The following is a 27,998-nucleotide window of genomic DNA, read 5'->3' on the forward strand; positions in this document are numbered from 1 at the left end:
CTGCTAGGAACTAGATTTGAACAGCACTTTTGTGGAGACATTTTTATATTCTCAGATTTTAAATTAGTTATAATTTCGGTATGGCTTGAAATTAAAAATATATATATTTTAGAAGTTGGGGAGCGGGGTGGCGCAGTGGGTTGGACCATGGTCCTGCTCTCTGGTGGGTCTGGGGTTCGAGTCCTGCTTGGGGTGCCTTGTGATGGACTGGTGTCCTATCCTGGGTGTGTTCCCTCCCCCTCTGGCCTTACGCCCTGTGTTACTGGGTAGGCTCCGGTTCCCCGCGACCCTGTATGGGGACAAGTGTGTGTGTGTGTGTGTGTGTATATATATATATTTTAAAAGTTTTACAGAGCTCTTTTATTTATTATAGCTTAATTTGAGGTAAATTTGAGGGACGTTGATATTCTTCAACTTTTGCTGATTATACGGACAATAAAGAACAAGACCGAGATGCAAACACTGCAATGTTAGGAGACCTATAACTACTTACCCATATATACAGCTGGATAATTTTACTTACATTCACAGTAAGTACCTTGCTCAAAGGTACTACTGCAGGAGGTGACGTTTGAAGCAACAGTCATCAGATCCAAAGGTAGGAGCCTCAGCATTATTCCATCAGCTGCCCCTAGTCATGGATTCTGGATTTATGAACAGACTGTCCAGCTGTGATTGAAAAGTGAGGAGCCAGTGCAACAGGCTGAATAATTGCAAGTGTATTAATATATAATAACATTTTAAGGTGCATTAAAGAAAATTAGTCGGTAGAATGAATAAATAATAGTTCTCCAAACACATTTCAACTGTGTTTTAAATATAGCGGTTCTCTGGGCACTTTAATATGTTTACAGTGTTTCTGTGTGTATGAAGTTTATTTGAATGTGTTCATTCAACAATTCAAAAAAATTTAACAAGAGGTGTGATTTGTCTCCCTCTATGTTCATGTTAAACTGCAGCCCAAATTTTGTTTAATATGAAGATATGGAATGTAGGCTGATTGCTCTTTCATGTTTGCCAAGGAAATTCTATTGCTATGCTCCACACCAGAAGCTCTCTCTACAAATATGTGGCTGACTCAAGCTTCTCAATTTCTTCCACTAGAAAAGCAAACATTTGAATTGCATGATAATTCAAATAAATTCTGGAATGCCTGGTCACCCTTTTCAAACTACTGCTACATGAACATCCCTGCTAGATATTATAACAATTTGCCCTTATATTCTGTACGTATTGGCAATTTCCTCATATAATGTTTCTCTTTCCATGTCGGTGTGATCCATTTCAGTTCTGCTGTTAATTCATTTTAATGGAAATTGTTTTCAGATTCCTTGAAATATGTAAAAATAAACAAATGTCTGTGTAGAAACAAAAATTAAACTGGTGATTTTTTTCAAGTACACTGTTCTCTTTTCTGGTCATTTTTTAGAAGAATATTGTCCACAGAATCTCTAAAATATTTTTAAAAATTCTATACAGAAAAAAGCAAAAAAAAAAAGGAAAACTGAAGCAGTCGTACACATGAACATAACTACATTGTTTATTAATTAAAGCATTTATCCATAGCACCATACACCATTTAACTAGTTTATACTGCTGATTAGTTCAATTCAGCAAAGTGCTTTGCTCAAGGGTACTAAAATTTCAGTGAGAAATGGGGCTTGAATCAGCTACCTTCAGGAAGCATGTCCATGCTTTTAAACCATGGGGCCAGAACGGATGCACAGCGAGATACAGTGCTGTCTCACAGCACGTGGGTGGTACGTGAGGACATGGGTTTGGTCCCCACTCAGTCTGCGTGATGTTTGCATGTTCTCCCCGTGTCTGTGTGGGTTTCCTCTGTGTGCTCTGGTTTCCTCCCACAGTCCAAAGACATGCTGTTCAGATTTACTCATAGTGTGTGAGTGAAAGAGTGTGTGTTCCACTGATGTATGGATGAGTGACCCAGTGTAAGTAGTGTATCTAGCAGTGTAAGTCGCCTTCCTGAATAAGGTGTGTGGGCTGATAACATTACATAGAGTTCACTGGAAGTCATTTTGGAGAAAAGTGTTTGCAAAATACATGTAAATATAACCACTATGCTAAATGCATAAGTCACAATTGACAATCTGTTGACTAGTTGTAGTACTTTTTTTCAATTACTGTTTCTGTTTCTGAAAAAAAAAAAACACATGCTGTTAATAGGCTTTTAAAATATTTATTAAAGAATAATTTCTTGTAACAAGATAAAAAAAGTCTCTCGTTTTAACGCAAGAATGAATGTACTACAGTACAACACAGTACCAGCAGGGGGCAGTGGTATTTTCATTAGGGGTTAAAATCAGTCTGGTGTGAATGACTTTCCTCACACCTTTGTTCAAGATACATGTATGAACTATTTATTTAACTATCTATTTCTTGCACTTTACACTGCTGAGCACCCTTTAAAGCATTTAGTTTTGATGTCCAACTGCACCCAGAAAACATTAAGGAAAAGATTACAGGAGAAAGTCCAACTGATACTTAGTGTTGCACATTCTTCCTGTTTTTGGGTTTCCCTCGAGCTCTGGTTTCCTCTCACACTTCCATTAAGTATTACATGTGAAGTGGTTCCTTTAACTTGTTTTTAGAGTGTGTAATTGCTGTATTATGAACGAGCATCCCATCCAGATTGTACCCTGCCTCACAACATGTGCTTCCAACATATGTTCTGGACCACAGCGACCCTGCACTGGCACATGTTATTGAAAGAATTGATACTTTCTTTATCAAAGAACTATTAAACTGATGTAAAAATACAGTATATCCAACGCATCATTACAAATGTTGCAAATGTCTATTACTGCTTGAAATTATTGATTTATAACTTATTGTTCACATATGACTGCAAAGCCCCATTTTCAGCAGCCATTACTCCAGTGCCCCAATGATAAACTCTAAGGGTAATAATGCTAATGCTAAAGAAACTTCTGTAATTGCATTAGTTAAGCTTAAACCTGTTATTCTGCTCAAGAAAGCAAATTAATTGTCAATGCCAGAGTAGTGCCATTCCTAAAATTCATTTCTGGAATCAAAAATGGCCAAAACGAAACATCTTTCTTAAGAAACATGTCACTGTATTGTTGTTTTGGAAAATTTACGTTATTACATGCACCAGATTGCCAATAAACTGAAAATTTTCATACAAAGGTGTCCACTACTCTCTTGAGAGAAGAAGGTAAACTGGATCTAACCAGAAGATAAGCAGTGGAAGGTCCAGATGCACACCTGTAGAAGAGGATAAGTACATCAGTCTGCAGTCTGAGAAACAGATACCTTACAAATTCTCAATTCGCTGCTTCCTTAAATCGTCCACACCAAATACCTGGGTCAACAGCAACAGTGGAAGGACAACTCCAGCGACGATAACTATTTTGAGACAGAGTTTCAAAGAAAAAGGCACATCTAGAACTGGCAAATAGAAAAAAAAAATGTTAAAAGGGGAAAAAGAACATTCACATTGGATGGTAGATGATGAGAAAAAGTATTACAGATGGATGAGTGAGTTTAAGTTGTTTGGATCAAGGAGCAGGACATACGCGAAACATACAGCAAATGAAAGGATGGTAGAGGAGTGTTTGCTGCTTTCTGCTAAGCATGGTGGAGGAAGTGTAATGTTATGGGGATGCTTTGGTGCTGGTAAGGCGGGAGATTAATATAGAATGACAGAAATTACAAAACAGAAAGGTTACAACTCTATTTATAATGTCATGCCATCTTCTGTGGTCAGCGCTTGATTGGTGCAAATTTCAACATGCTGCAGGACAACGATTGTAAACACACTTCAAAAGTATGCACAACCTCTTTGATGAAGGAACAGAAAGCTGGAGTACTGCCTTTGATGGACTGGCCGGCGCAATGACACATTCTTCGATGAATTTAAAGATTGATGTACAGAACAGTTATATGAAATAAAAATATTATGACATTGTCAATATATTGACTATAATTTCTGAGCAATTTAGTACTACCTGGGTAAATGAAAGCATAAATTTCTATTAAAAATAAGAACATTTCTGCATGATTCCAAACTTTTGAACGCTAGTGTACACCTGACCTCCAGCCAGATCTTCACACTTCATTACCTTCCTCTCACTGGCACCCTCCATGTGATCTTCTCAAGGGACTCTAAGCTCCAGCAAAATGAAGCGTTTACACATTTCAGATAGTACGACAATGTCTAACCCTGGAGATGTCTCCGTGTAACTGGAGACCTAAGACGCGGTTGAGGATGTGCTCCAGTCACCCTCTCTTTTGTACATAAGATTGTATGATGGCAAATCAGCTCCTCCCCATGTGTTACAGTATATGGACATCATGGACTGCTTGCATTGAGAACCTGATATGTTCAGATTCCTTTGTCCCAAGTGCTGCCCAAAGTTCTCACCTCCCCATCTTGTTTGATCATGTGAAAATGTGACAAACAAATGGAAATGATGTTATACCAAATTATATACAGAAGTATATATATATTTCTGTGATACAATGTATGAAATTACAGTTCAGTCATTTCAGCTACTGAATCATTAAGTTGAAGTTCACACATATTTTCTGGTGGGTTAAAAGAGAAACCCTGAGAATTAAACCACTTTTAAGTGTACCAGTGCATCGGATTTTTTCATCATCCTAAAGTTTTACATAAGCTAAAATTAACTTCTTTGTGACTTTGTAAAGTACTGAAGCTAATCAGAAACAGAAGACCGCAGAAATCGAAAACAGCTTGAAAGCAACATGGTGAAAATGGTATATTTATTCTGCATGTTTTTTAATATATATTAATGCTCCGTACTGAGACAGCTGGCTTTTTCCTTGTAAACTAATAATCCTGCAATGCTGCTCCCAGTTAACCAGTAGGGAAAGTACACTGTTTACTCATTAACTACTTGCATTAGTGAACACAGTCCAGGTGTGTATGTGTTTGAGAAGTTTAATTTTTCATGTACACTTCATATGTTTGGTTTGAAAAGCCTGCATTGGTTTGCAAGGGGGAAAAAAGAGGAAAAGCAAAGGAAGGCTTTTTTGACAGCCCACGATTTTGCCAGTTTTCTTCTTTAATTCTAAAAACTTCTTTATATGGTTATGTGTTGGTACACATTTACAATCCAAATGCAAATCTTCATTTTTGGCTCTATTAACAGAGAATATTATGTCACTTCATGAAAATTCTAATGTTTTTCAGATACAAATGTCTGTCTATTCACAAAAAAACCTCCTGTTTCTAAAATAAAACAGATATTTAGCTTGGCTCTGGATTACCTTTTAGCTTCTGATGGTAATGATATTATAAAATGACTACTGGGCAAACCCCATAAATAACTTCACAGTCTGGTTTCCAGAGAGGCAGAAAGAAGGAGCTGCAGGTTACCCATAAAGCATAGCAATTCTAGTGTATTAATAGTGTTTTTAACCTGACGGGGTAAAATACAACTGATAGTGTTCAACTTACAGGGGTAAACAGTGAGAAAGGAGCAGCTTGACAGAAAAAACAATCTTATTTTATCAACAAACTAAATGCCTTCCTCGGGTTGATCAATTTTCTATTAAATATAAAAAATGCTTAATGTTGGAAAACAGCTGAAATCGTAATAGCTTTTACAACTGAGTCAAAAAAAAAAAAAGATTTTTGCCTAAAAGGCAGGTACCACATCATCCAAGCACTAACCCTGCCTTCTGGATGGCTTTATAGTAGAACCTTCTTTCTCACTTTTGGGTCCATGAATGTTGATCAGGACACTACATCTTCAATCAGTTTTAATGAGCTGCTACAGATGCTTCTTGAGTTACGATGGTTTGACTTCTGATTTTTCAACTTTACAATGATGAGCTGGCGATAAACATTCAGTAGAAACGGTACTTTGAATTTTTTAATTTAGATTTTTTCCCAGGCAAGTGATATGCGGAGAGATACTGCCTTGCGATGCTGGGCAGTGACAGCAATCCACATCTCCCAGTCTGCCACTCGGTTGTGTTTTGTGCATCCATTATGTCACAGAAACGCCCATCTGTGTCTCCTGCTATTGGGGGGAAGAAGAAGACGAAGGTAATTCCTTTTGAGGAGAACTCAAGATAATCGCCCAGCATGAAGGCAGCAAGCCCGTAATGGCCACTGCACATATGCTAAGCTGTGATGTTCCGTAGGTTAGGTGTACTATATGCATTTTCGATTTACAATATTTTCGATTTACCATGGATTTCATGGAACATAACTTCATCGTAAGTTGGGGACCACCTGTATTTTTCAACCAATTTGACCTTGCATAACCATCAGATGGCCTTTTGGTCAATACTCTTTTGTGTTGTTCCTAAAAATGATGTAAAATGAAAAATAAAATTTGAAATATATGTCTGTTGTTGCTGTGAATATATTTCACACTGTCTGAAAGCGCTGGTGGGGGCCGGGGAGGCGCGGTGGCACGGTGGGTTGGACTGAGTCTTGCTCTCCGGTGGGTCTTGGGTTTGATTCCCTCTTGGGGTGCCTTGCGACGGACTGGCATCCCGTCCTGGATGTGTCCCCTCCCCCTCCAGCCTTACGCCCTGTGCTGCCGGGTTAGGCTTCAGCTCCTTGCAACCCTGTATGGGACAAATGGTTCGAACAATGTGTGTGTGTGAAACCGCTTGTCCTGAGTAGGGTCGCGGTGAGCCAGAGCCTAACCCGGCAAAACGGGGTGCAAGGCTGGAGGGGACACACCCAGGACGGGACACCAGTCCGTCACAAGGCACCCCAAGTGGAACTCAAACCCCAGAACCACCAGAGAGCAGACACAGGCCAAACCCACTGCACCACTGCACCCCCCTGTATGTATTTCAGCACCGGTAAAAAAGGTGAAATGGATATTCTGTTCTCAGTAAACTACAGGAGATGGGGCAGGGAGAAATGTGCCCAAGAAGGAGATTGGAACCATTAATTTAAAACATTTCCAAAGATCAATAAATATCAGTCCATAAGCTAAATAACTGACTTTGCAAAAAGGGACAGTGAAAAGCCAATTGTGGGCAAACCACAGCGGATTGTTTATTAAATCCAGCAGCTGATGCAAAGTGCGGCGCACTACTTACAGAGTGAGGGGGTGTCTCTCAGTACAATTTGCAGAGGCTACACTATTAGATTTGACATCACATAATCGCCAGAAAATTGGATTAAAAATATATAAGGTGCTTATGTACAAGTCAATATGGAAATGAGCAGCAAACATTGTGTGAATGCATTGCTGAATGCAGCAGGTCATCAGCTCACAGTAAAGCAGGAACACTCCTCCTTTGTGTTTTGACGTATTAATGTGCACCACATGTCCTGTCAGTTGTTCAGCACAACACTTCACTTTGATGCTGCTGTGGGCAAGTGCGTGTACAGCTGTCGTCAAAAAAAACACGCTTCGTTTCTGCATCATGCGTGTGTTCACAAAGTCCAAGATGAAGATCAGCCCTTCTGGAAAACACACTACAGGATTATGTTGTGTTAGCTTTATATTCCTTTCATTAGGACAGAAGAATTCAAATGTATTTCCAGTCTAGAAAGCATATGGCAGAAGAGGTCTAATAAATATAGATACTGAAATAATAAATTAAATTAGCTCAGAGGTTCTCGGTTCTGGCTCCGTTGTGGTGGAATGACCTTCCCCTGTCACTCAGAACTGCGGAAACTCTGTCTACATTCAAGAAGGGTCTGAAAACTCACCTTTTCCGGACCCACTCCACCCAAGATCTCTCCAGCTCATTTACGGTGTAAATGTTCACGCACCGTAGCTTCATGAGCACCCCCAGATATAGCCATTATTCAGCCACTATTCCGGCGTTGTATTTTCTTGTTTGCGTATCTTATAATATTTAAAAAGAAAAAAAAAAAATTTGGTGGGAGGGTATCAGGATTTGTCTATCCTGTGTTTTACGAACCTACTCGAACGATGAACATCAGTGCAGAAAGTTTTCAAATAACAAACTAGGTTTGCTTGAGTCACATGTCTGCAGCTATGTCTCCTTCTCTTAATGTAATGCATAAGTTGTACTTTTGCTGAGATGTATGTCGCTTAGGACAAAAGCATCTGCTAAATGAATAAATGTAAATGTAAATGTAAATTAATGCTTTTAAAGAAATTTTTATTTTACAGGGTACAGTAAATAATTTTGAGAAGTCAATGCAGTTACAGGCTGAGATAATGACTGCAGTTACCTTTAGATACTTGACAATCTTCTGGATCTGCCAGTACTCGGAGGGCAGGTCGGTGAAGCGCTCCACCCGGCCCCAAAAGTTCAGCTTCAAAAATTACCATAAAATTGAGTCAACACCTCCGTGACTCAGTCTAAACGAAAACCGTAAATCTTGGTCTTCACAAAGCTGGAATTTGAGGCAAGGCTGCCACTGAGAAACCTCTTGTATCCAAGACCAACAGACAAAGAGACATAACATGGTCCATGGTACAAAACCTGGACCCCTGAGCAATGGAAGAAAGCAATATGATCTGATGAATCAGCTTTCATCCTAGTTCTTACATCTGGATAGGTTGACCTTTGGAGAAAGTCAAAGGATGCTTTCAACCCACAACGTCTGATGCCGACTGTTAGTAATGGTTGGAGGATCCATAATGGTATGGGAAGCCATCTCATGGGAGTCAATAGGTTTGATGATTGCTACGCTCTGGTCATATAACAGCCAAGGAGTATCTGGCCATTTTACAGGACCAAGTGCATCCTATAGTGCAAACACTATTCCCTCATGTTCCCTTATCCTAGGATGATAATGCCTCCGTGAAAACCAGGATGAAGTCAAACACCTTCAATGGCCACCCCAGTCACCAAATATAAACATTACTGAAGCATTTTGGGAACTTCTGGAGCTCAGAGTGTGAAGAAAATTTCCACCTCCTATCCCACAGTTCAGGGCTTGTATGAAAGCATTCAGAGAAGCCGTTCTGAAGACAAAGGATTACCTTACTCCTTATTAAGCCTTTGAATTAATATATTGTTAGATGTTTCTTTTACTTTGTCAACCCCCCTGAATATGTCCTAATATGGATGTTGCCTGAAATTTTGAAAACAGTGCATTTATTGCCTTCTCTTTCTTCCGGAGACATTTCAGGTAAGATACATGTCCTTGAAATTGTAGAGAACTTGTTCGTCCGAGTGTCAAATGGAGTCATTGTTTATTTAAACACATCTGCTGACATACCTCATAATAATAGTTTTAAAATACATTTGGTTTTTCCTGAGATTTTTTTTCCAGAAATTTCTATAACTGTCTGTTTTTATAGGTGGTGAGGGAAACTTGTTCCTTACAATTTTAACTTCTGATTCCAGCATCGTATTAAAACCACAAACAAACAGTAGTGGGGGGAAAGGGTGTATGAAGATAAAAATTCTCCAAAATCCAAATAGCAGTAAATATTGCAAAACTGAGCCCAGGATGGACTCATCAGATGAAAACAGACACACAGTTGGGCCATACAGAGACTTGTGCCATGAAAAGAGCACACTGTTCAGCAATGGAGTTTGGCACTCGTGCAACAGAAGCATAAAGAAACCATCCTGTCCTACAGAGACTGCATTTCCAGGGAGCCCTATATCAGCAGAAACAGCTATTAAAATGTCATATAATAATGGTGTGATTCTATGGTGGTGTCATGTCCACGCCAACAACCCATAGCACCTGATTAACCCCTCACCCTTTAAAAGACCCTCCTCAGCTCCCATACCTTTGCGGAATCTCGTCAGGGACAACCGCTCTTCCTTGTGACTCCTCGCTCATACGCATCTCCAGTTCTCAGTTCACGTTCTCCGGTTTTGACCCCTAGCTTTGTTTCTCGACCACATCCAGGGATTTTCGTTTCAACTCCGATCGCCGTTCGACCGACTCTTCACTTCGTCTCCTGACCTTGCCCATGGATTCCCGCTCTGTCCCCTATCGCAGATCGACCAACCCTCCGCATGTCCCCGATACCGAGAACTTGCCTGATCCTCTGACTCCAGACGAACAACTCCGCACTTGGGTCTTTCCGTCCCGGTTCTCTTGGCCTGATGTGACAGGTGGCAATAATTAATTTAATTTTGTTGCAGCTGGACTTTTTGCTGCAGCAGTGAGCTTGGTAACCTACAGGTTGCGGACCTGTGTATCCTTAAGTAGTACATTTCCAGATGCGATAACAACTATCCTTGGGTGTGTGTGACTGTCATCCATGGCAGGAAGCTCCAAGCAGTCCCATTTGTATTGCATATGAACCAGTCACACTGGTGTATTGCATAACATGGTCACACTGCACCTGCCTTACACCATTCCAGGAACTTCAATGGTATCCATATAAACCAGTGATTCACAATTAAGAGAACAGCTACAATTTTGTCTAAAATCCTACTAATGTAGAACAGATATACGTAAGCAAGTGTATTTCACAGAAGTATAATAAAGTCATCAATGCAAAATAAAAAATAAAATATATAATAAAACATCAAGCAGTCATGAGAACATCCCTGGAAGCGTAACCATCTGAAACAGTCCCCCTCTCGTTCACTCTCTCTCTCTCTCTCTCTCTCTCTCTCTCTTTCTCTCTCTCACACACACACACACACACACACACACACACACACACACACACACACTGTACACACACCCTGAGGGCAATTCAGTCACCAGCTTTCATAGCACGTCTGGAATGTGGAAGGAAAGTGGAGGATCTGGAGGAAACCCACGAGAAAACAAGGATAACATGCCAGTTTCACTCACACCAGGGCCCAATTCAAACCCGCAAAATTTGAAAAACAAAAAAAATTCAAGCAACTTATAACTTTTGCAAAGAAGGACATCCATGTGCAGTAGATAAGGAGAAAAGTGCCTTTTTCTTGCTCTCTTCCACTGAAGGACTTCCCTTAGTTTTCAAGCCCTTTTCATTTGCTCCACTCCTTTTAGTTCTGCCATCTTCTTTACCGAAATTAAAACAAACCTTGAATCTTAAGCTCAAATAAATTATTATTCAGTTGGTTAACTTGATAACGACACATTAATACCTTTTTTCAGAGAAACATAAATGCTTCTCACTAGACTGGCCATTACCTTGATAAAAATAATGACTGTGACTGTAATAAAATTTTCTAAGGTGTTTTGTAATGACCCAAAGAAAGGTATTCAGAAACCACTAACTTTTAAATGCAGTGGATGAATAATCGCAAATATTAGTGTCGGCTGTGAAATGCATAAAAAATATTACGCTTCTTTACAGTGTGTGACTTCTGGCACAGGAATATAACAAACAGTACATATGCAGATGTTACTGCCATGAGAATTCCCATTAATAACACTGTTATATTGACCCTAAAAGGCACAATATAGAGCTTGTGGTACAGTTTTAATACTGCAGACAATAACAAGAGCAATGATCACGCAATGAATGGGAGATGCTGGACGAAGACTCTCCCAGTTCAACGATGGCTCTGCTTTCTTCTTGCTGCCTGGCTAGTTGAGCACAGGCTGCTGCTTTGCCTTCTCGAGCACATTCTTTTCCTGGTGCTCGTAAGACCTTTGGGTTTGGCCTTGTTCCTTAGCATCAACCGATTCCATATGTTCAAACTTTCGTGTCGACGGAGGTTCACTGTGAACTCTAGGATCTTGTTAGAAAATCAGGAGAAAGAAGACCTGTCTTAATTTACGCAGACATGTGAGCATTAAAATATAGAACAAATTCTGCCAATGAAATTCTGTAGTTTGGGTGTTAAAAAATGCTCTTGCTCTGAGTGATTGTTCTTTTACACCTTGGATGTTGCGCCTTTTTTTGGGAGGCACTTGACACAGGAACGTTTGAAAGGTCGTCGGAGAGTTATCAATTCATAGACTAATTCATAATCTGCATTGGTGAAAGTCAATATGAGAACTGTGGACATCCCACCAGCATGGAAATTCCATCATTACTAAGAGTTGAATAAAGGACCAATTTACCCAGAGGAAACACTTTCAATTAATTAGCTGAACAATGTGAAACATTTTTTGTTCCTTCATATTCCAACCACTAAAACTTTAAAGTTGGCACAGAGAAAATAGAGCTTTTGTGTAACACCCCAGTAATTCAGTGATAATTTTAAAGGTTTAAATATCTTTTTTTTCCCACCTTTACAGCCCAAGTTGGCATGCCAACAAAACACATAAGAACGGTTTGCAGACAGGAAAGATATTAATTGCCAACACCTGCTGTACAGAAAATAGTTTATGCTGAAAATAATTTTCTTAACCGTAATCTTGACTTTAAAAATCAACATGCTACACTGAGTACATTCAGACATTCATGCAGAGAAATTTCTCTACTCTATGTTATTGGAGAGAACCTCCAACTGGTCAGCTTGAGTGAATAACTCAGTTGTAGCAAACAGTGCAGTCTCAAGTACAGTCTTGCTTCTTCTCATAAGTCATAATATTTGCTGTTATTTACAATTAATTACAATAATTATCTATGTAGTTAGGGGGCGCGGTGGTGCAGTAGGTTTAGCCGGGTCCCGTTCTCGGGTGGGCCTGGGGTTCGAGTCCTGCTTGAGGTGCCTTGTGATGGACTGGTGTCCCGTCCTGGGTGTGCCCCCTTATGCCTTGTGTTGTCGGGTTAGGCTCCGGCTCTCCGCAACCCTGCTTGGGACGAACAGTTTCAGACAAACAGATCTATTTAGTGTTTTCGTTATATGTGTATATGTGTCCGATCACAATGGGAAAAACACCTTCTTTCAAAAAAGATACAGGCACGCACACACACACACACACACACACACACACACACACACCATCTGAAACCGCTTGTCCCACACAGGGAGCCGGAGCCTAACCAGGCAACATAGGGCACAAGGCTGGAGGGGGAGGGGACACACCCAGGACGGGGTGCCAGTCCATTGCAAGGCACCCCAAGCGGGATTCAAACCCCAGACCCACCGGAGAGCAGGACCCGGTCAAACCCACTGCGTCGCTGCACCCCCCTCAAAAAAGATAATAGTATATTATTTTTTTCATTTGATTAATTTAATTTGTATGTGAATTTGAATATTGTAAAAGTCACATTGTTTTTCTTTTAACTGCAGTAATAGACTCATTTAAATTCAATATACTCAATTTGAAATATTGAATTGATTATGCACTCTTGGTTTTTTACCTGGCAGCCTTTGGTTATTTAATCAAGAAAATAAAGTATAAAAGGTATGAAGTGTGTTAATGGATACCTTGAATAATGTTCAGGAGTTTACTTGTTAGCCTAGACATCAGCATGCAAACTGAAATGAAGTTGAAGTGCCCTTATTGGTGCTGCAAGTCTTGGTAATTACAAAGTAAAGTACAAACCTTAGTGTGTACCATGAAGAAATATACTGCAGAATGAGCCTGAATACTGCAAAAGTCTTGTGACCAATGAAATGCAGCTCATCTGAATATAGTCTAAAACCATGTGGAACAGCAGGTGCACAATATTAGGTTCAGGAATTTTTTCACCATTTCATTATTCTGAACCCAGAAATTCTTGGTTCACATTGGTAAATGAATCACTTCATACAGCATCCTCGAACCTCATGGTAAAATGACGTCTACCATGTATCACAAACGTAAAAATTCATTCATCCATAATTTGCCAATGTGTACAATCTGTGGACATCAAAGTCAGAACAACATAATTATGAATGCCTTTACGTGTTTTAATTAATATCTGCATGAAACCAACCAATCACATCCAAGCTTCAGGCAATCCCACCCATCAAATCATATATAAAGGAGGAAGCATCCAATACAAATGATGCAACTTGCGCACTGATGATGTCACCTCGACTGGTGACGAAATGTTTGCAACCTAAACACCAAGCTTGGCGAACAACCGAACACCTCAATATCTGAAAATAATATATAGGCATTATTTGCGGTTATGCTGTTCCTTTTGATAACCCATGGAGAGAAATTAAATTTAATCTAGAAAAACACACATTTTAACTCATTCAATCACATTATGGAAAATCCTCAAAAGTAAAACTGCACTGTGAGTGATTTTACCATATTTATCAAGGATAAATACATTAAAATATGAAAATGTTATCAGAGCTTACTGTATTAAAAACAGTCATTTACTTAAATAAAACTTAAATTCAGCCAAACATTGACAAAGCACTTCTATTTGTGTATGATCTGGTAGATGAAACAGTTCAAACTGACATCTCTAACCCTTAAATGCCACTGCACCAAGTGAGGACTAAAACCATTAATGTGTTTGTTGTGTTCAGCAGCTTGAAACAATTATACTAAATTCTTATGAAGTGATTTACTGAGTCTGTATGTTACATGAAAAATGCTTAATATTAATGTTTGAAATTAGTTGTGTAACAAATCATACTGAACATCAAACATCTCCAACAGAAGGGGAAGAAAACCTGAATTCAACTTTGCATATTCTTAGAATTAATACTGGTTATTATTAGAAAAGGAAAAACTGTTTTTAATTTCTTTTCTGTGTTTTACAGAAATAATGTGAGATTAATTTTACATTTTTTATTAAAAGTATTCAGCGATAAAAAGAAACAATCACATTTTATTTAGATGATGACTGACAACGATGAAACATGTTTAGGTTCATATTATAAAAGCGATATCAAAAAAATTGGCTGTTTATTAATGTGTTGTGCAAGAGAAGGTAAAATCCATTTCAGGAGCATCACAAGATCCCTGTAGTCATCTTCATCTCCTTACTGTTTTAAGTCCCTGAAAGTAACCTCAATGTTAATTCTAACGGCTCTTTAAATAATCACGACTACAGACCGTGTAAAGTTGTCTAACTGAATCGTATTGTCTTGCAGGTCATTAGTGACATTAAATAAATTCTCTCCTATCAAATCTTTAACGATCATATGCACTAATTGCATTTCTTCTTATGAAGCCACAAAGCTTCATGCAGAATTTCTGTATTTTGATTAATATTGTATTTACTCTGTAATATGACTGCAAATTCTTACGGTGCTAAGTGGAATTTGGAAATGAATCGTTTACATAAGTTGCTAAACTTTTCAGTGACACTTAGCTAATGTTTTGGAAACATTGTGGGAATCATTAATTCATGCTCATTATGGAGTCACTGTGTGTCTTGTAAATTATATTAAGATTAATCTGCTTGACCAGCTGCCATATTTCTGCACAGCATTCGCAGCAGCTGTTAACGTGCAGCAGAACTTTGTGCAACACTGTGAAACATGCTGTTGAAATCATTCAAATACTTTTGAAAATTGCCACCTTCAAAATTTAAACCAGTCAAAATTCCTACATGCTAAAGGCTGACTATGCAAAGAAAAAGAGTGTTATTTTTTGACATACAAAATACAGACTCAAGACTATTTAAATTTGTCAACAATTTCATTTAAAAATTCTCAAATGATACTTTGAGAATCACGGTGAATGAATAGTTCATTTGTGCATTTTTCTTTTTTAAATGTCCGGCCTACTCCATTGATAAACACCCCAGTTGTGCCCAAGTGGTGTATAAATGATCTACATCACACAACTTTGTGACTGATGACACTTATTTCTCCATCCACTAAATTATCACCATCATCTGAAACCACTTGCCCCATACAGGAATCCCAGGGAGCCAGAGCCTAAGCCGGCAACACAGGGCATAAGACTGGAGGTGGAGGAGACACACCCGGGACAGGATGCCACTCTATCACAAGGCACCCCAAGCAGGACTTGAACTCCAGATCCCCCAGAAAGCAGGACCCAGGCCAACCCACTGCACCACCACGTCACCACTAAGTTGCCTAATAGCAATATCGTGTGTCATTTCCACAACATACTTTAGAGGGAGGAATCAGCACAGAGAAAGACTCACACCAAACTCATAGACATCATAGAAAATTATTGTAATCCACTTAATGCCATATATATACCAATTTGGTCCAGTCCCAGGAAGCATGACCTAAGGTCATTCCGGCCTATGGCTCCATAGTGAGTCTTCTCGCTGACCAGGTGGTACTGAGTGGTCAGTGCTACTTTTATTTGTACACATTGACACTTGTCCTGATATGATATTTATCTCAATTTCATATACGTCTCAGTATAGTGTTTATTTTTACCACTTTGTCACTACTTCATTCCATGTATCATATGCATCTGCAAACATATCTTTTGTTACAAGCATCATCCTTTTCCCTCCTCTATCTATCTATCTATCTATCTTCTTGATTTTTCACTATGGAAAATGAAAACTTCAGCTGAATAAATTATAGACCCCTATTAAAAAAGGGCGAGGAAATCGAGAAGTGTTTACAATCTCTAAGCTCTGTGTGTTACTTCGTTACATCACAACAGCAGGAAATTTCAATGGTGGCCTTAACTTGTCAGCTGGATACTTAATAGCAGTTCTGTACATTGCTGAATGCAATAGGGGTTACAGATGTGACAGCACATGCTTATAAATCACAGTTTGAAAACAACCACCATCAGGACAATGTAATATATTAATGATGCTCATACCTGACACATAAGTATTTGCATAGAAGGTTTCAATTTTTTTCTCTGCGTTAGGGAGATATTTTTCAAAGAAGTACATTAATCATTTGGCATATAATACATTTCTGTTAGCAGTTAATTGTTATGGTTCTACAAATCCATCCCTTTCTGGTTGGTGAACCACTGATTAATATTTTAATAAAAAAAGAAATGTGACATGTATAATCATTCCCATGTTTTACAACAGCTGAATGCACACAACACTGTATTTCGGGATTTCCAATACTACCTGAATCTGCATTCATGACTCAAAAATATGATTATAATTCAAACCTGATGTGTAATCAACAGACATCGGCAGCCTTTTATGCCCGGCTACACGGAAGCCTTTCAACACTTCTACATCACTGCCTCGCTGCAGAGCAGCTGAGTCTAACATCTCTGTGCAAAACGAAAGCAAAAATAAACATTGTTCAAACAGAGGTTCAGCTACTAGTAATCCAAATGCCTTTTCTCCCGTTAAAATGCTGTTTTTCACCAACAGTTAAACTGCTCAGCAATAGATCCTGTGAAACAGCAATACATGATGACTCCTTCAAAATACTGGAGCCTTTTGGTCCTGTTTTATTTATGTGGATCTATTTGCACTTTCTCATTGTACTGCTTTTTATGTTTTTATGACCCGATATTGTTCTATCAATACTGTTCAAATTCAAATTTGTTATTAAATTGCAAGTCCCCTCATTATATAAACCATCACATTATATAAACAATTAACATACATGAATGCTACTTTGCATAATACAGCTTTCTTACATATTTAATTCATGTTACAGAAAACTAATATACAATGATATAAACAATACCTGTATTTCCATGCTGCACTGTCATTTTCACTTTATTTTTAACCTCTTGTCCTCTGCCTTTTTTCTTTTCAGCACTACCAGAACACTCTATTTTTTTCCTGCTAATCATTTCAAAGAAAAAGTTACTTGAGGGGAACCACAAACAAAAAGTTTTGTCGAGGAAACATAATTACTGCTGGACACCCAACTACTGACTGAGAGCCAAAGAATAACAAATACAGCATCTATCCAATTTATTTCCCATGTGCTCAGTGTTGGAGAGCTGACTGAAATTGTGTAAAGAAATGGTGGAGCAGGAGAGCTGAAGCAAGGGGTGCCCATCACTGTTGCTCTCCAGTGACTTCACAGTAGGTCTCCTGAAAACCCGGTGGAGCAGAAGACATTTACTGATGACTCCTTATGTCCTATGTGCTGGAATGCTGGAAGCACTGAAGACAAGAAAATAACAGAATTAACTTAAAAAAATTGATAAATAAAGATGATCATGCATTAGTTTTCATTATAATTTTCTTGCATCATGTTCTGCTTTAAAATTATTGACTCTAAAAGTTGTGTTCCATCTCAAAGGTTCCTTGAATGCAAAATTTGCATCCTGGGGGTGTTTGGAGCTGAGCTGCTCCAAAAAGTAAAGTACTGTACAACATGTCTGTCAGTAAGGATTCATTCAGTGGGGTCACGTCCAGTTTGACAAATCTAGAAGCAGCCGTGGTCCACTATACAGCTCTCAATAGTGTAACCCCCATGTATATTGGAACACTGCAGTCCCATAACAATAAAGTTAAAAATAAAAAAAAAAAAGTTGATTTCCTTGCTTTTTATTTATTACCAAAACAGATAAGCAGTTACCCAATCATCAGCCAAACAAACACTGACTGGATTATCCTGAATTTTCTCCCAAACATTAATTGAAGAGTGTCAAGCGACGTCCCAAACAAACATTTACCAAATAGTCTCCCAAACAAACATTAACTTCATCACCTCCCAAACAAACTCTGTATGAATTGTCTCGAGCATCTTCCAAACCAATGTTAGTTAAATCCCCTGCCAAAAAAACAGATGCTGAACTGTTTCAAATTACACTGATTTACCAAAACAAGAACAACTGAACAAAGTCTGCAAATAATTTCTTTGGAAATCCAGAGTTACTAGTACCACTGTTAAACAGCAGAAACTTTATTAGTTTGATTTATAGTCCTTTAAAAGTCACAGATTTAACTCTACTAAATAAATCCTGCCCAAATCTTTATTTTAAGGTTTGTGTTAACTTCAGTCTACATCAAGATTAAAAATAAAAAGCCTCAGGGGAGCATGATGGCACAGCAGTTAGTGCGGGTGTCTTGTAGCTCCTGGGCTGTGGGCTTGAAACTGGCTTTTTTAATGCGAGGTTTGAGTAGAGCCATAGAGTTCAGCCATGGTCTCTCCATGTTCATTTGGATTTACTCCAGGTGCTCTGGTTTCCTTCCACAGTCTAGAAATGCTTTTCAAGTGAACTGGTGTCCCTGATTGTCCGTTGTATGTGCATGTGTGAATGAATGTGTTTGTAGCTGCACTGCAATGTACTGTCGACCTGCCCGGGGTGTCCTCTGCCTCCTTCAGGAAGCAGCTCCAGACCACCATGACCCTGAACTGGACAAGCGGTTGTTGGTAATGAATGAATGGCATTGCGTACCAGAGTATGCCAAGTTTGGGGAGTGACCAGGCAAGGAGTGATAGTAGATGTGTTTGCAGGTGTTTCAATTCCTCTTTCCTTAAGTACACAATAAGCAAACCGAAAAAGTAATACCTGCCACAAATCAGATTTATCACAAAGCAAAGATACAGAAACCAGAACACAACAACAGGCCACACTCATCACCACCAATCACAAAGTGTAAATTCTGAACAAAACCTCTACTTGCTTGTCTTGTGGAAAGGTAACACGGGTCCGGAGCCTATCCTGGAAGCATAGTGTTACGGGATAAGAAGGGTACAGCCTGAATGTGACATCTATCCATCTCATGGCAGCTGGAAACCCTCCTGAACACGGGTAGAACACGGAAACTCCGCACAGGCTATATATATAGCAGACATAGTAGTGGTGGACAAACAGAGGAAGAAAGCCGTAGCGATAGATGTCGCCATCCCAAGCGATGGCAACATCGGAAAGAAAGAACGTGAGAAGCTTGAGAAATACCAAGGACTGAGAGAGGAGCTAGAAAAGATGTGGAAGGTGAAGGCAACAGTGGTCCCCGTGGTAATCGGAACACTTGGGGCTGTGACCCCTAAGCTGGGAGAGTGGCTCCGGCAGATCCCGGGAACAACATCCGAGATCTCTGTCCAGAAGAGCGCGGTCCTAGGAACAGCTAAGATACTGCGCAGAACCCTCAAGCTCCCAGGCCTCTGGTAGAGGACCCGAGCTCGAAGGAGTAAGACTGCCCGCAAAAAGGGGGGCGAGTGGGGAATTTATTTTTTTTTAATTTTTTTTATATAAACGCTTCAAAACGCCTGAACATAAAAATACGCAATCTCTGCAAACTCATATTATCCTATCAATATGAGCAACCTTCCTGATGGTTGGTGATCCTGATCACCAACATTGAGAACACCACACAGGAGCTGTTAAACACTGACAGCGAGCTGAATTACTGCGGTCCCGCACGCACACTCTGGATAAACTTGCACACTTCAGGATCTGAATAAGTATAATTAATGAATAAGTCATCTCGGATAATCTGCCCAACAAACAATAACAGAATCATCTTTAACAGACTCCCAGCTATTAACTGCATCAGCTGCCGAACAGAGAGCAAGTGAACACATTTAAGTTCATTCACGTTTATCTAGCCGACACTTTTCTAGAGAGATGATAACAGTCCGTAGATGTGTTCATCGTTCAAGTGTGCATTTATGTAATTATTAATGTGAAATCTAAATCTCAAGGCAGAAAACAGATACAAGTTTCCAATCGCCACATATGAGGAAAGACCTGGATGGCTGGTAGCGTAGTGATTAGAGCTGCTGCCTTTGGATCCAAAGGTTGCAGGTTTAACCCTCACCTCCAACTGTAGTACCCTTGAGCAAGGTACTTACCCTAAATTGTTCCAGTAAAATTACCGAGCTGTATAAATGGCTAAATATTTGTAAGTAGCGTAACATTATAAGTTGCCTTGGAGAAAAGTGTCAGCTAAATGAATAAATATGTAAGTCCATGTTTGTAACTCCTTACTTCTTACTTCTTCAAGATAGAAACGTCACGATCGTCAACCATTTCTTCGATACCATGGAGATGGACAAGCAGCTGCGGCTACTAGGATACCGTCGGCCGCATGGCTCTACAGGCGGTGGGCCAGTGCCATCAAGTACTACGCTGTGTTCGTTCATTCATTTGCTCGTCCGTTCATTCATACATCCGTCATCCATTTGACCCCCCGCCCCCCTTCCCTGCGCTACTGTACAGACACCGAAATATGAACCAAATCCAATGTTTTAGTTCAAGACTCATTTTAGGATTATTTCAATAATCATCACTGGCAATGTCACCTGAGACCCCAATACTCATGTACGACTCTTCTGAGTATTACTGATAATATTTTCTCTCCCAGTACCTGGCAAATTTTAAATACTTGAATATGACAAATCTTTTAACTTCACTCCCTTACTTACTCTTTTACCTGCTGGTTCAAACTGAAATGTTTATAACCTTTGTCTTTGTAGCCTACTGCCTTCAAGCAACACTTTCAAGAACCTTCTCGTTGTAGACAGTTCAACCAAGGTTTGCAATGGGATGCAGATCTGGTTGACAAAAAAAGAAAAAAAAAAATCTGTCTGGAGTAAATTTTTCCTACTCAGCCTCTCATAAATAGTCCATTGAGTTAATTCCACTCAGGTTACACCAGCCCTAATTTCTGATAGCCTCAACTCTGAAAATAAACTCTGGTCAGCTGTATATACACACAAATATTTGTTTAAAACAAGTTTCCGGTGACATCCATATGCAGTGCATTAACAGAGCCTTTAAATTTAAGTGGAAGTCAAGGGAAGTGGAACTTGAGAGGTCCATCAAAGGTCCATCAAAGACCCAGCTAAGGTTTATATTTCAAAATTCAAGATTTGTACAGCTTTAGAGTAATATTTTTTTCTGCAAATGAATTTACCTCCAAACACAAAACGTAAAAATTGAATAATTACAGTACTCTTGTGTCCTTGCAAATGATTCTACTGGTAATAAGAAATGAACAAACTTTGGACAGAAAGATATGTGTCACCCCTGGCGTGCTGTAGGATTATCAGGTGAATACACACATAAAGCCCAGCCCACAAAAGAAACTCCACATGGCAAGTGCGAGGCCACGCTGTGATTTATAGCTCTTGACTAGACTTGTTTTCATTTGATTAGAATAACCCCTTTTTATCCGGACTGATGAAACTGTACAATTTACACAAATCATCACCATTTCTCTGTTGTTGGCACTATCCCAAGTGTCCTATGATTCACCAGAATGGCAGCAAAAAACATCCCTTAGCCAATAAAACGACTGATTTCCTCAATTCTCCAGTTTCTCTTGCTTTAGTCTCCCTATTGGCCAATTATTCAGAAATCCTTGATGTTTTTTCTTCTGCCCATCCAGAACAGCAGGTGGAATTATTTTTACTCTACAGTCTCGGTGCACAGAACTATGTGGCTCCGTGTAAATCAGTCGTCTCTCGGTCTCTGGAGAGAAAACTGTAGCTCTTCTCCTGAATCAAGAAGGATCATCGAGCGCAGTTACAGGACTTCACTGATGGATTCCACTTCAGCCATTTCATGCGGGATGGGAGTCGTTTATATTTTAACAGTCCGTTTTACTACAAATGAGCGTATGAGTGCAAGGTACTGTAACTGGAAGGTGTATCTCTGTGTGCTTTTCAAACACTGAGGCTCTCACACTATTAATCCATTAACCACTGGTACATATACCAGTAATGTGCCTTTAAAAGTCACATTAAAACCAAATGTGAAATGAAATTATAATATATTTGAATGGAATTTTGCATACGTGAGCCTGGGAAAACTGAAATTATTCTATAAATGCTATGCATTAATATCATTATTGTCTAGCACTTTTGATATTTACCATCTATGCTGTATTTTAATTACTTAATTCAAATAATTCACGAAATGATGAATACGAAACTTAATGATCGGTCATTTGGCATTTTTCGGGGGATTAATTTACTGGGCCCATGTGTAACGTAGGTGCATTTTTCCTGAGCAATCTTGACACTTGCCTGTCACGATCTTTTATGTCTTGTAGAAGCATTATTTCCACATAAATGCAATAGGCAACATTACTTGTTTTATTAATTTCATTTATTAGCTATAGAGAGCGACCCATTTTTATTGTCTTTGCAGGGAATGCAGCATGTGATGAATTCATGGAAAATGCTCTTTTCTCCTCGTGCTTTGGAAAGGTGAGGCAGAGGAGGCAGGACTTGCCAAAGTAAACTACAGTTAATGATCCACTGCTGATAAAAACTGCCATGAAAGTATCTCTTGGTTTTCTGAGACGTCTCACAACGTGATTCACGACCGTCCTTTATGCAAATTGCTTCGTTTAGATATAAGCGACTGAGATGCTCTCAGTGTCTGAAAATGTTGAGAGCCGCTCCAGAAGTTTGGGAGCGCAGACTCACCTGACACTGACAAACTTTGCATCTCAGAGACAACAGATGGGCATGTGGACACTGTTTTCTCAGAAACAGACCTCGCAGAAGCAATATGGCTCAAGTTAAAAGGTTGAAATATAATTTTTCCCTTTTTTATTTTACCAGTTTGGAAATTTATACTGATGTATTTTGGTGATTTCATATTTTCATATGGCATTTTGAATTCATACTATTCTACTACTGAAAATACTGTCAATCTGACCAATTATACTGTAGCAACATGTTCAGCTTTACTCAAATCAGTGTTTAACATATTTAATTCACCTTTTTGTGATGGGATGACAAGCATGGCCGTTCACACACACAGACATACACACACACACACACACAGTCTGAAACCACTTACCCCAAGCAGGGTTGCGGTAAACCAGAGCCTAACCCGGCAACACAGGGCGCAAGGCCGGAGGGGGAAGGGACACACCCAGGACGGGACACCAGTCCGTTGCAAGGCACCCCAAGCAGGACTCGAACCCTAGACCCGCCATGGCCGTTCAGTCAGGATTAAAAAAATTACAAGTTCAGTGGATCAGGTATAGAAAACAAGCTCAGGAAAGGAACATTAGCAAAATTAGAGTCTGGTTACAGTTTATAATTTTATGATAATAGTGGTGTTTATGTGAAACACTGAGGTCTGTTAAAACAAAAATATGTCATATACTGCAGTGTTGCCTTCTGTGATAAATGTTTACATTTCTGTCTACACGTGCAGCATTTTGGATAATTTTTACATGCATGTGAAGTGAAAGATTATTTTTAATGAACACTTTTCTCAAATTATGAGGAAATGCATGCACTTGCTTATATTCTTCTAGTAGTTCCAGTGCACACTTTTTTTCCAGTCTTTCATTTTTTGCCATAAATTTTTCACAAAGATTTTTTAAAAAATGAAAAAAGGGTTTGTTTTACAAACTCTGGGAGAAATTCATAGTGGATATAATTCCACATAAAATAGCTCCAATAAAACCAATGGTTTCAATAGTAAACCATTTCAGTAAAGAAAACAAAATCAGATACTCTTGAAAACGGTTTCTCTGTAACAATGAATATCATTCCTAGTGCCTTATATGGATGTAAACCTGCAATTATGGCTTTAAAGTGCCGTGTATATTTTCAGGTTGTTACAGCCAATGCTTTCTTTGGAGCAGATTGCTGCTTGTCAAATTTAGAAGTAAAAAGAGATTTACGAATATATAGATTCAGGAAGAAAAAAATTCGTTACTACATACACTGGAAAAAAGTCTCAAGCTCATTCCCTTCTCGTTTAGTTGCATTTGCTCAAATCTTTATTTTCTTTTTTACGGGCATTCAGGTTTGCTCAAAATGCCAGAATTTTGATACAATACGATAACTTCAGCGATTTTAGTCATACGAAGATAAAAATATTTGCAATGCAGATGTAAGAGAGGATCATATGTCATGATGTGTATCCGTCCATAAGCACCTACATAAAGTACATGCATAAATTAGTACAAGTGTGCTTTTATTGAGAGATGCCTGGTGAAAAAGAAATTGGTTAGGAAGGGAAGAGCAAGCCAGGAAAATACTCTTTAAGGCCCGATAAAGTTACATTAAACCAATAGCAAAGGGATTCCACACAGCTGAAACCCACTGCAAGAATTTTATTAGCAGGAAAAAAAAAAATGTCTGCAAGGTTCATATTTTGTTTTGTTTTTATTTTGAGATGTATTCCAAATGCTGTCATTTTCCCAGTGCAAAGCTATTTCTTTGACGTATTCTCCAAAGTCGGAAAACAGTTTAAGGAGAGGGACGCTGGAGGCGGAGGCTGCGCTGTCACAGGCTGCTGGCGTTCGGCATTGGGAGCAGCCGGGAGCTTCTGTAGGGTTAGCGTCGGTCTTGTTTCCTGGTGGGTTCACCCGAGGTCAGCCTGGCCCAATGTCCCACGCCACTGCTGGGCTCCGAGCAGCCTGGCGCACCCTGCCAGACCAGAGTCCGGTTTGGGGCCCAGTTGCTGCTCTGCCCTGGAGATAGCAGCTGGCTCTGCCATTTCCAAGTCACTCAGCAAACTTAAATAGAAACCCAGAAGTTTGCTTTGTCTCTCTTTCCCTCCATTTTGTCCTCAGTCTCATGCTGTGCTGTCACTGCTTTGAAGCTGAACTCTCAAAACTGTCTGTGTTTGGCTGCATCTGTATTGTTATCTCTTTTATGGTTTTAATGGATTTTGACTTTGTAAATATCCACAGCAGACATTTCAGGGCATGGGCCAGCAAACTAAACTATGTAGATCTGAGGACCGGAGAGACAGGGTCTTGGCTCTGGATGGTCACCATGACTGGATAAGGTGCTTTTTTCCGTGTATTGTCTGTCAGCCCCAGCTTAGTATGCTTGCTGCTGCATTTCTTGTGCAAACAAAGAAGGAAGGAAGGAAGGAAGGAAATGAAGAGCTGTGACAAGGATGCAAGCATGAACCTTAAAGATTACACACCTGTTTGAGATCTAAGAACACCTTGGAGGTGTTCAAGGTCAGGTTGGAGATCAACATCGCGATCAACTGACATCTCATTCAAGGACACAGGGACTCCATTCATGTATTGCTAGAACTGATAAAAAAAAGTTCTGCTCCAATTTAATGTCAAAAAGCTAGAAAAATAGAGAAATTTGGAACGGGGTGAGATTTTTTTTCCACCTCACTGCAGTCAGTGTGGCAGTTTAATCTATTGAACACATACAACTCAGCTCTCAGTGTTCTGATATCTCTTTATGGGCGATTACATCAGCTTATAAAGGGACATGACACATTGCGAAAATCATGCAACGCCATTTTCTTCCTCAACAGTCGAGACAGTTCTTTGTGGAAACATCCAGTACATTTCTTTGGCTCCTATCATGCCACTTGAACAAAGCACGGGTGTCTTTCACTGCAAACAGTAAGACAGTTTGTGTCACTGCTCCGCAGTCCTGCTACCACTTGGAAGAAATGTCAAGCTGTCAAGACAAAACTGCAGCAAGAAGTGGGATTTCAACCTGCAAACCTCAAACCCAAAAAGAGCAGCTCCAATCACTGTGCTACCAGCTCCTTTCAGGGCACTCTTCTGCCCCAACTTTCCTTCTTTTACTGTTGGCTCACTAACATAACTATACATACTGCCTGTGCAGGTGGTTAGGTAGCCTAGTCACACACTGGGAAGTGGTGGTAAATTGTAAATGAAGATGAGGTATCAAGAGTTTCTTTTTCCTGAATTGTACCTGGTGTGTTATTTGCTGTCATTAAAGGAACCATGAATTCCTCTTTGCATCATAACATTTTCAAGGAAAATCTCATACCGTGTGAAGCACAGCTGCGGCATAAAAACAAAATTTAAGTTATGGAATGGATTAGTCAAAGAATTCACACTCAGCTGAATCATATTAAAATTTTGTGGTAAGTTCAAAAAAGAGCTGTTCATGTTCAAAAACCAATTGCTGAGCTAAAGCGGTTCTGTTTGAGGGAGTGGGTCAAATCCATTGACTCTGATCAACAAATTCAGGGAACATTTAGTTGCAGTCATTTTAGCTAAAGGTGATGCAGCCAGTTATTGATGGTGAAGGGGCGATTACTTTTTCACACCTGACTGCACATTTCGTTATCTTCCATACCAAGGAAAAACAATATTGGTGTCAGTTTTCCATCTTAGGCTACATCCATATGCTACTAAAAAGACCTGATTTAATGTCAAAATGCTGCAAAAAAAGGCAAATACTACTTTTTCTCAATGACTCCTAATGGAAAAGTGGTGGGTTGGAAACTTTTCTTCTCCAACTTAAGCTTTAAAACCCTATAAAGGCCTGGTTCCCCATATAGGGTTTACCCTGCCTAACCCAGCACTCTATGCTTCTGGGATAGGTTCTAGACCACTGTACCCCTAGATTAGGACAAGAAGTTATTGCATTTGTGTGTGAGAGTTTTCTTTATCATCACGCACATATATCATTCATAGCAACAATGTGCTTGAAATATTCATATTCCATGGCTTCATTGAACACATCAATATGTCCAAAGGCAGTCGCCATGATCAATCAGAGCATCTCAAAACTACCACTGGAAAAAAAAATATAGAGCAATCACAAGAACAACTTACCTCTGTAGTCTATACAAAGTTCTCTTTAGAATTAATATTTTCAAGAAATACATAACACATATGTTAGGAAGGTGCACTATGGCATAAACAATCAAGAAACACATTAAATGTTAAAACCCTTCTAAACACTGGTTGATGAGATCCTGGTGACTGCCAGCATTCTTTTTTCTTAGACATGTGTTTCTTCATGTTGTCGTGTGACCTTCTTTTGACATTTCCGCAGTCAGGCAGTTTACTTAAAGCTGTCCTTTTTTCTCTCAAGTAATCATCAGTGAAGGTATGTTTTTCTCATTTAGTTGATCTGTTATGTACAATGACATAGAAGAGAAAGACAGGCATTTAGAATTCACACACACAATGTCTACAACCGCTTGTCCTGATCGGGGTCACGGAAAACTGGAGCCTAACTCAGCAACACAGGATGCGAGGCTGAAGGGGGAGGGGAGACACCCTGGACGGTACGCTAGTCAGCCGCAAGGCAAGCCAAGCAGGACTCGAACCCCAGACCCCCCAGAATTTAGAATTGGATGAATATATTTATCTTTATATTAAAATGTTTAAATTAAATAAGAATGTGATACTCACCGGGGGGTGGGGTGGCACAGCGGACTTGGCCGGGTCCCGCTGTGTGGTGGGTCTGGGGTCTGGGGTTTGAGCTCGAGCATATTATTTTGTTACTCTACAATGGACTGGCTTCCTTCTTGTTCAGAATGTACCCTCCACCGCCACGACCATATTCAGGAGAAGCCATTCTTGAAAATGAATGGATGGATATAATTTTGTTTCGGCGCAGTGTGAAAAACACAATCGTTACACTAAAATTGGATCACAAGAACATGAATCCAACTGTACATCGATATCAATAAATCTCGGATGCCAAAACCCAGAAAGGAGAGGAGCTTCTAATGGAAACACTATGTCCTA

At 39.5% G+C, this 27,998-nt stretch overlaps 1 protein-coding gene across 1 annotated transcript in view; it reads right to left on the reverse strand.

The window, feature by feature from the left end:
• Positions 1-25,498, reverse strand: part of LOC108927640 (armadillo repeat-containing protein 4-like) — a 54,706-nt gene extending 29,208 nt beyond the window's left edge. The window contains exons 1-3 of the mRNA XM_029246470.1: positions 25,442-25,498; positions 9,837-9,862; positions 8,186-8,240 (exon numbers count right to left, since the gene is read on the reverse strand). Of these exons, the coding sequence (XP_029102303.1) occupies positions 8,186-8,240; positions 9,837-9,862; positions 25,442-25,498 (138 nt within the window). The remainder of the gene's footprint in view (positions 1-8,185; positions 8,241-9,836; positions 9,863-25,441) is intronic.
• Between the last annotated feature and the right edge of the window lie 2,500 nt (positions 25,499-27,998).

Source organism: Scleropages formosus, chromosome 19 (assembly GCF_900964775.1).
Source record: "Scleropages formosus chromosome 19, fSclFor1.1, whole genome shotgun sequence".
Lineage (NCBI taxonomy): Eukaryota > Metazoa > Chordata > Actinopteri > Osteoglossiformes > Osteoglossidae > Scleropages > Scleropages formosus.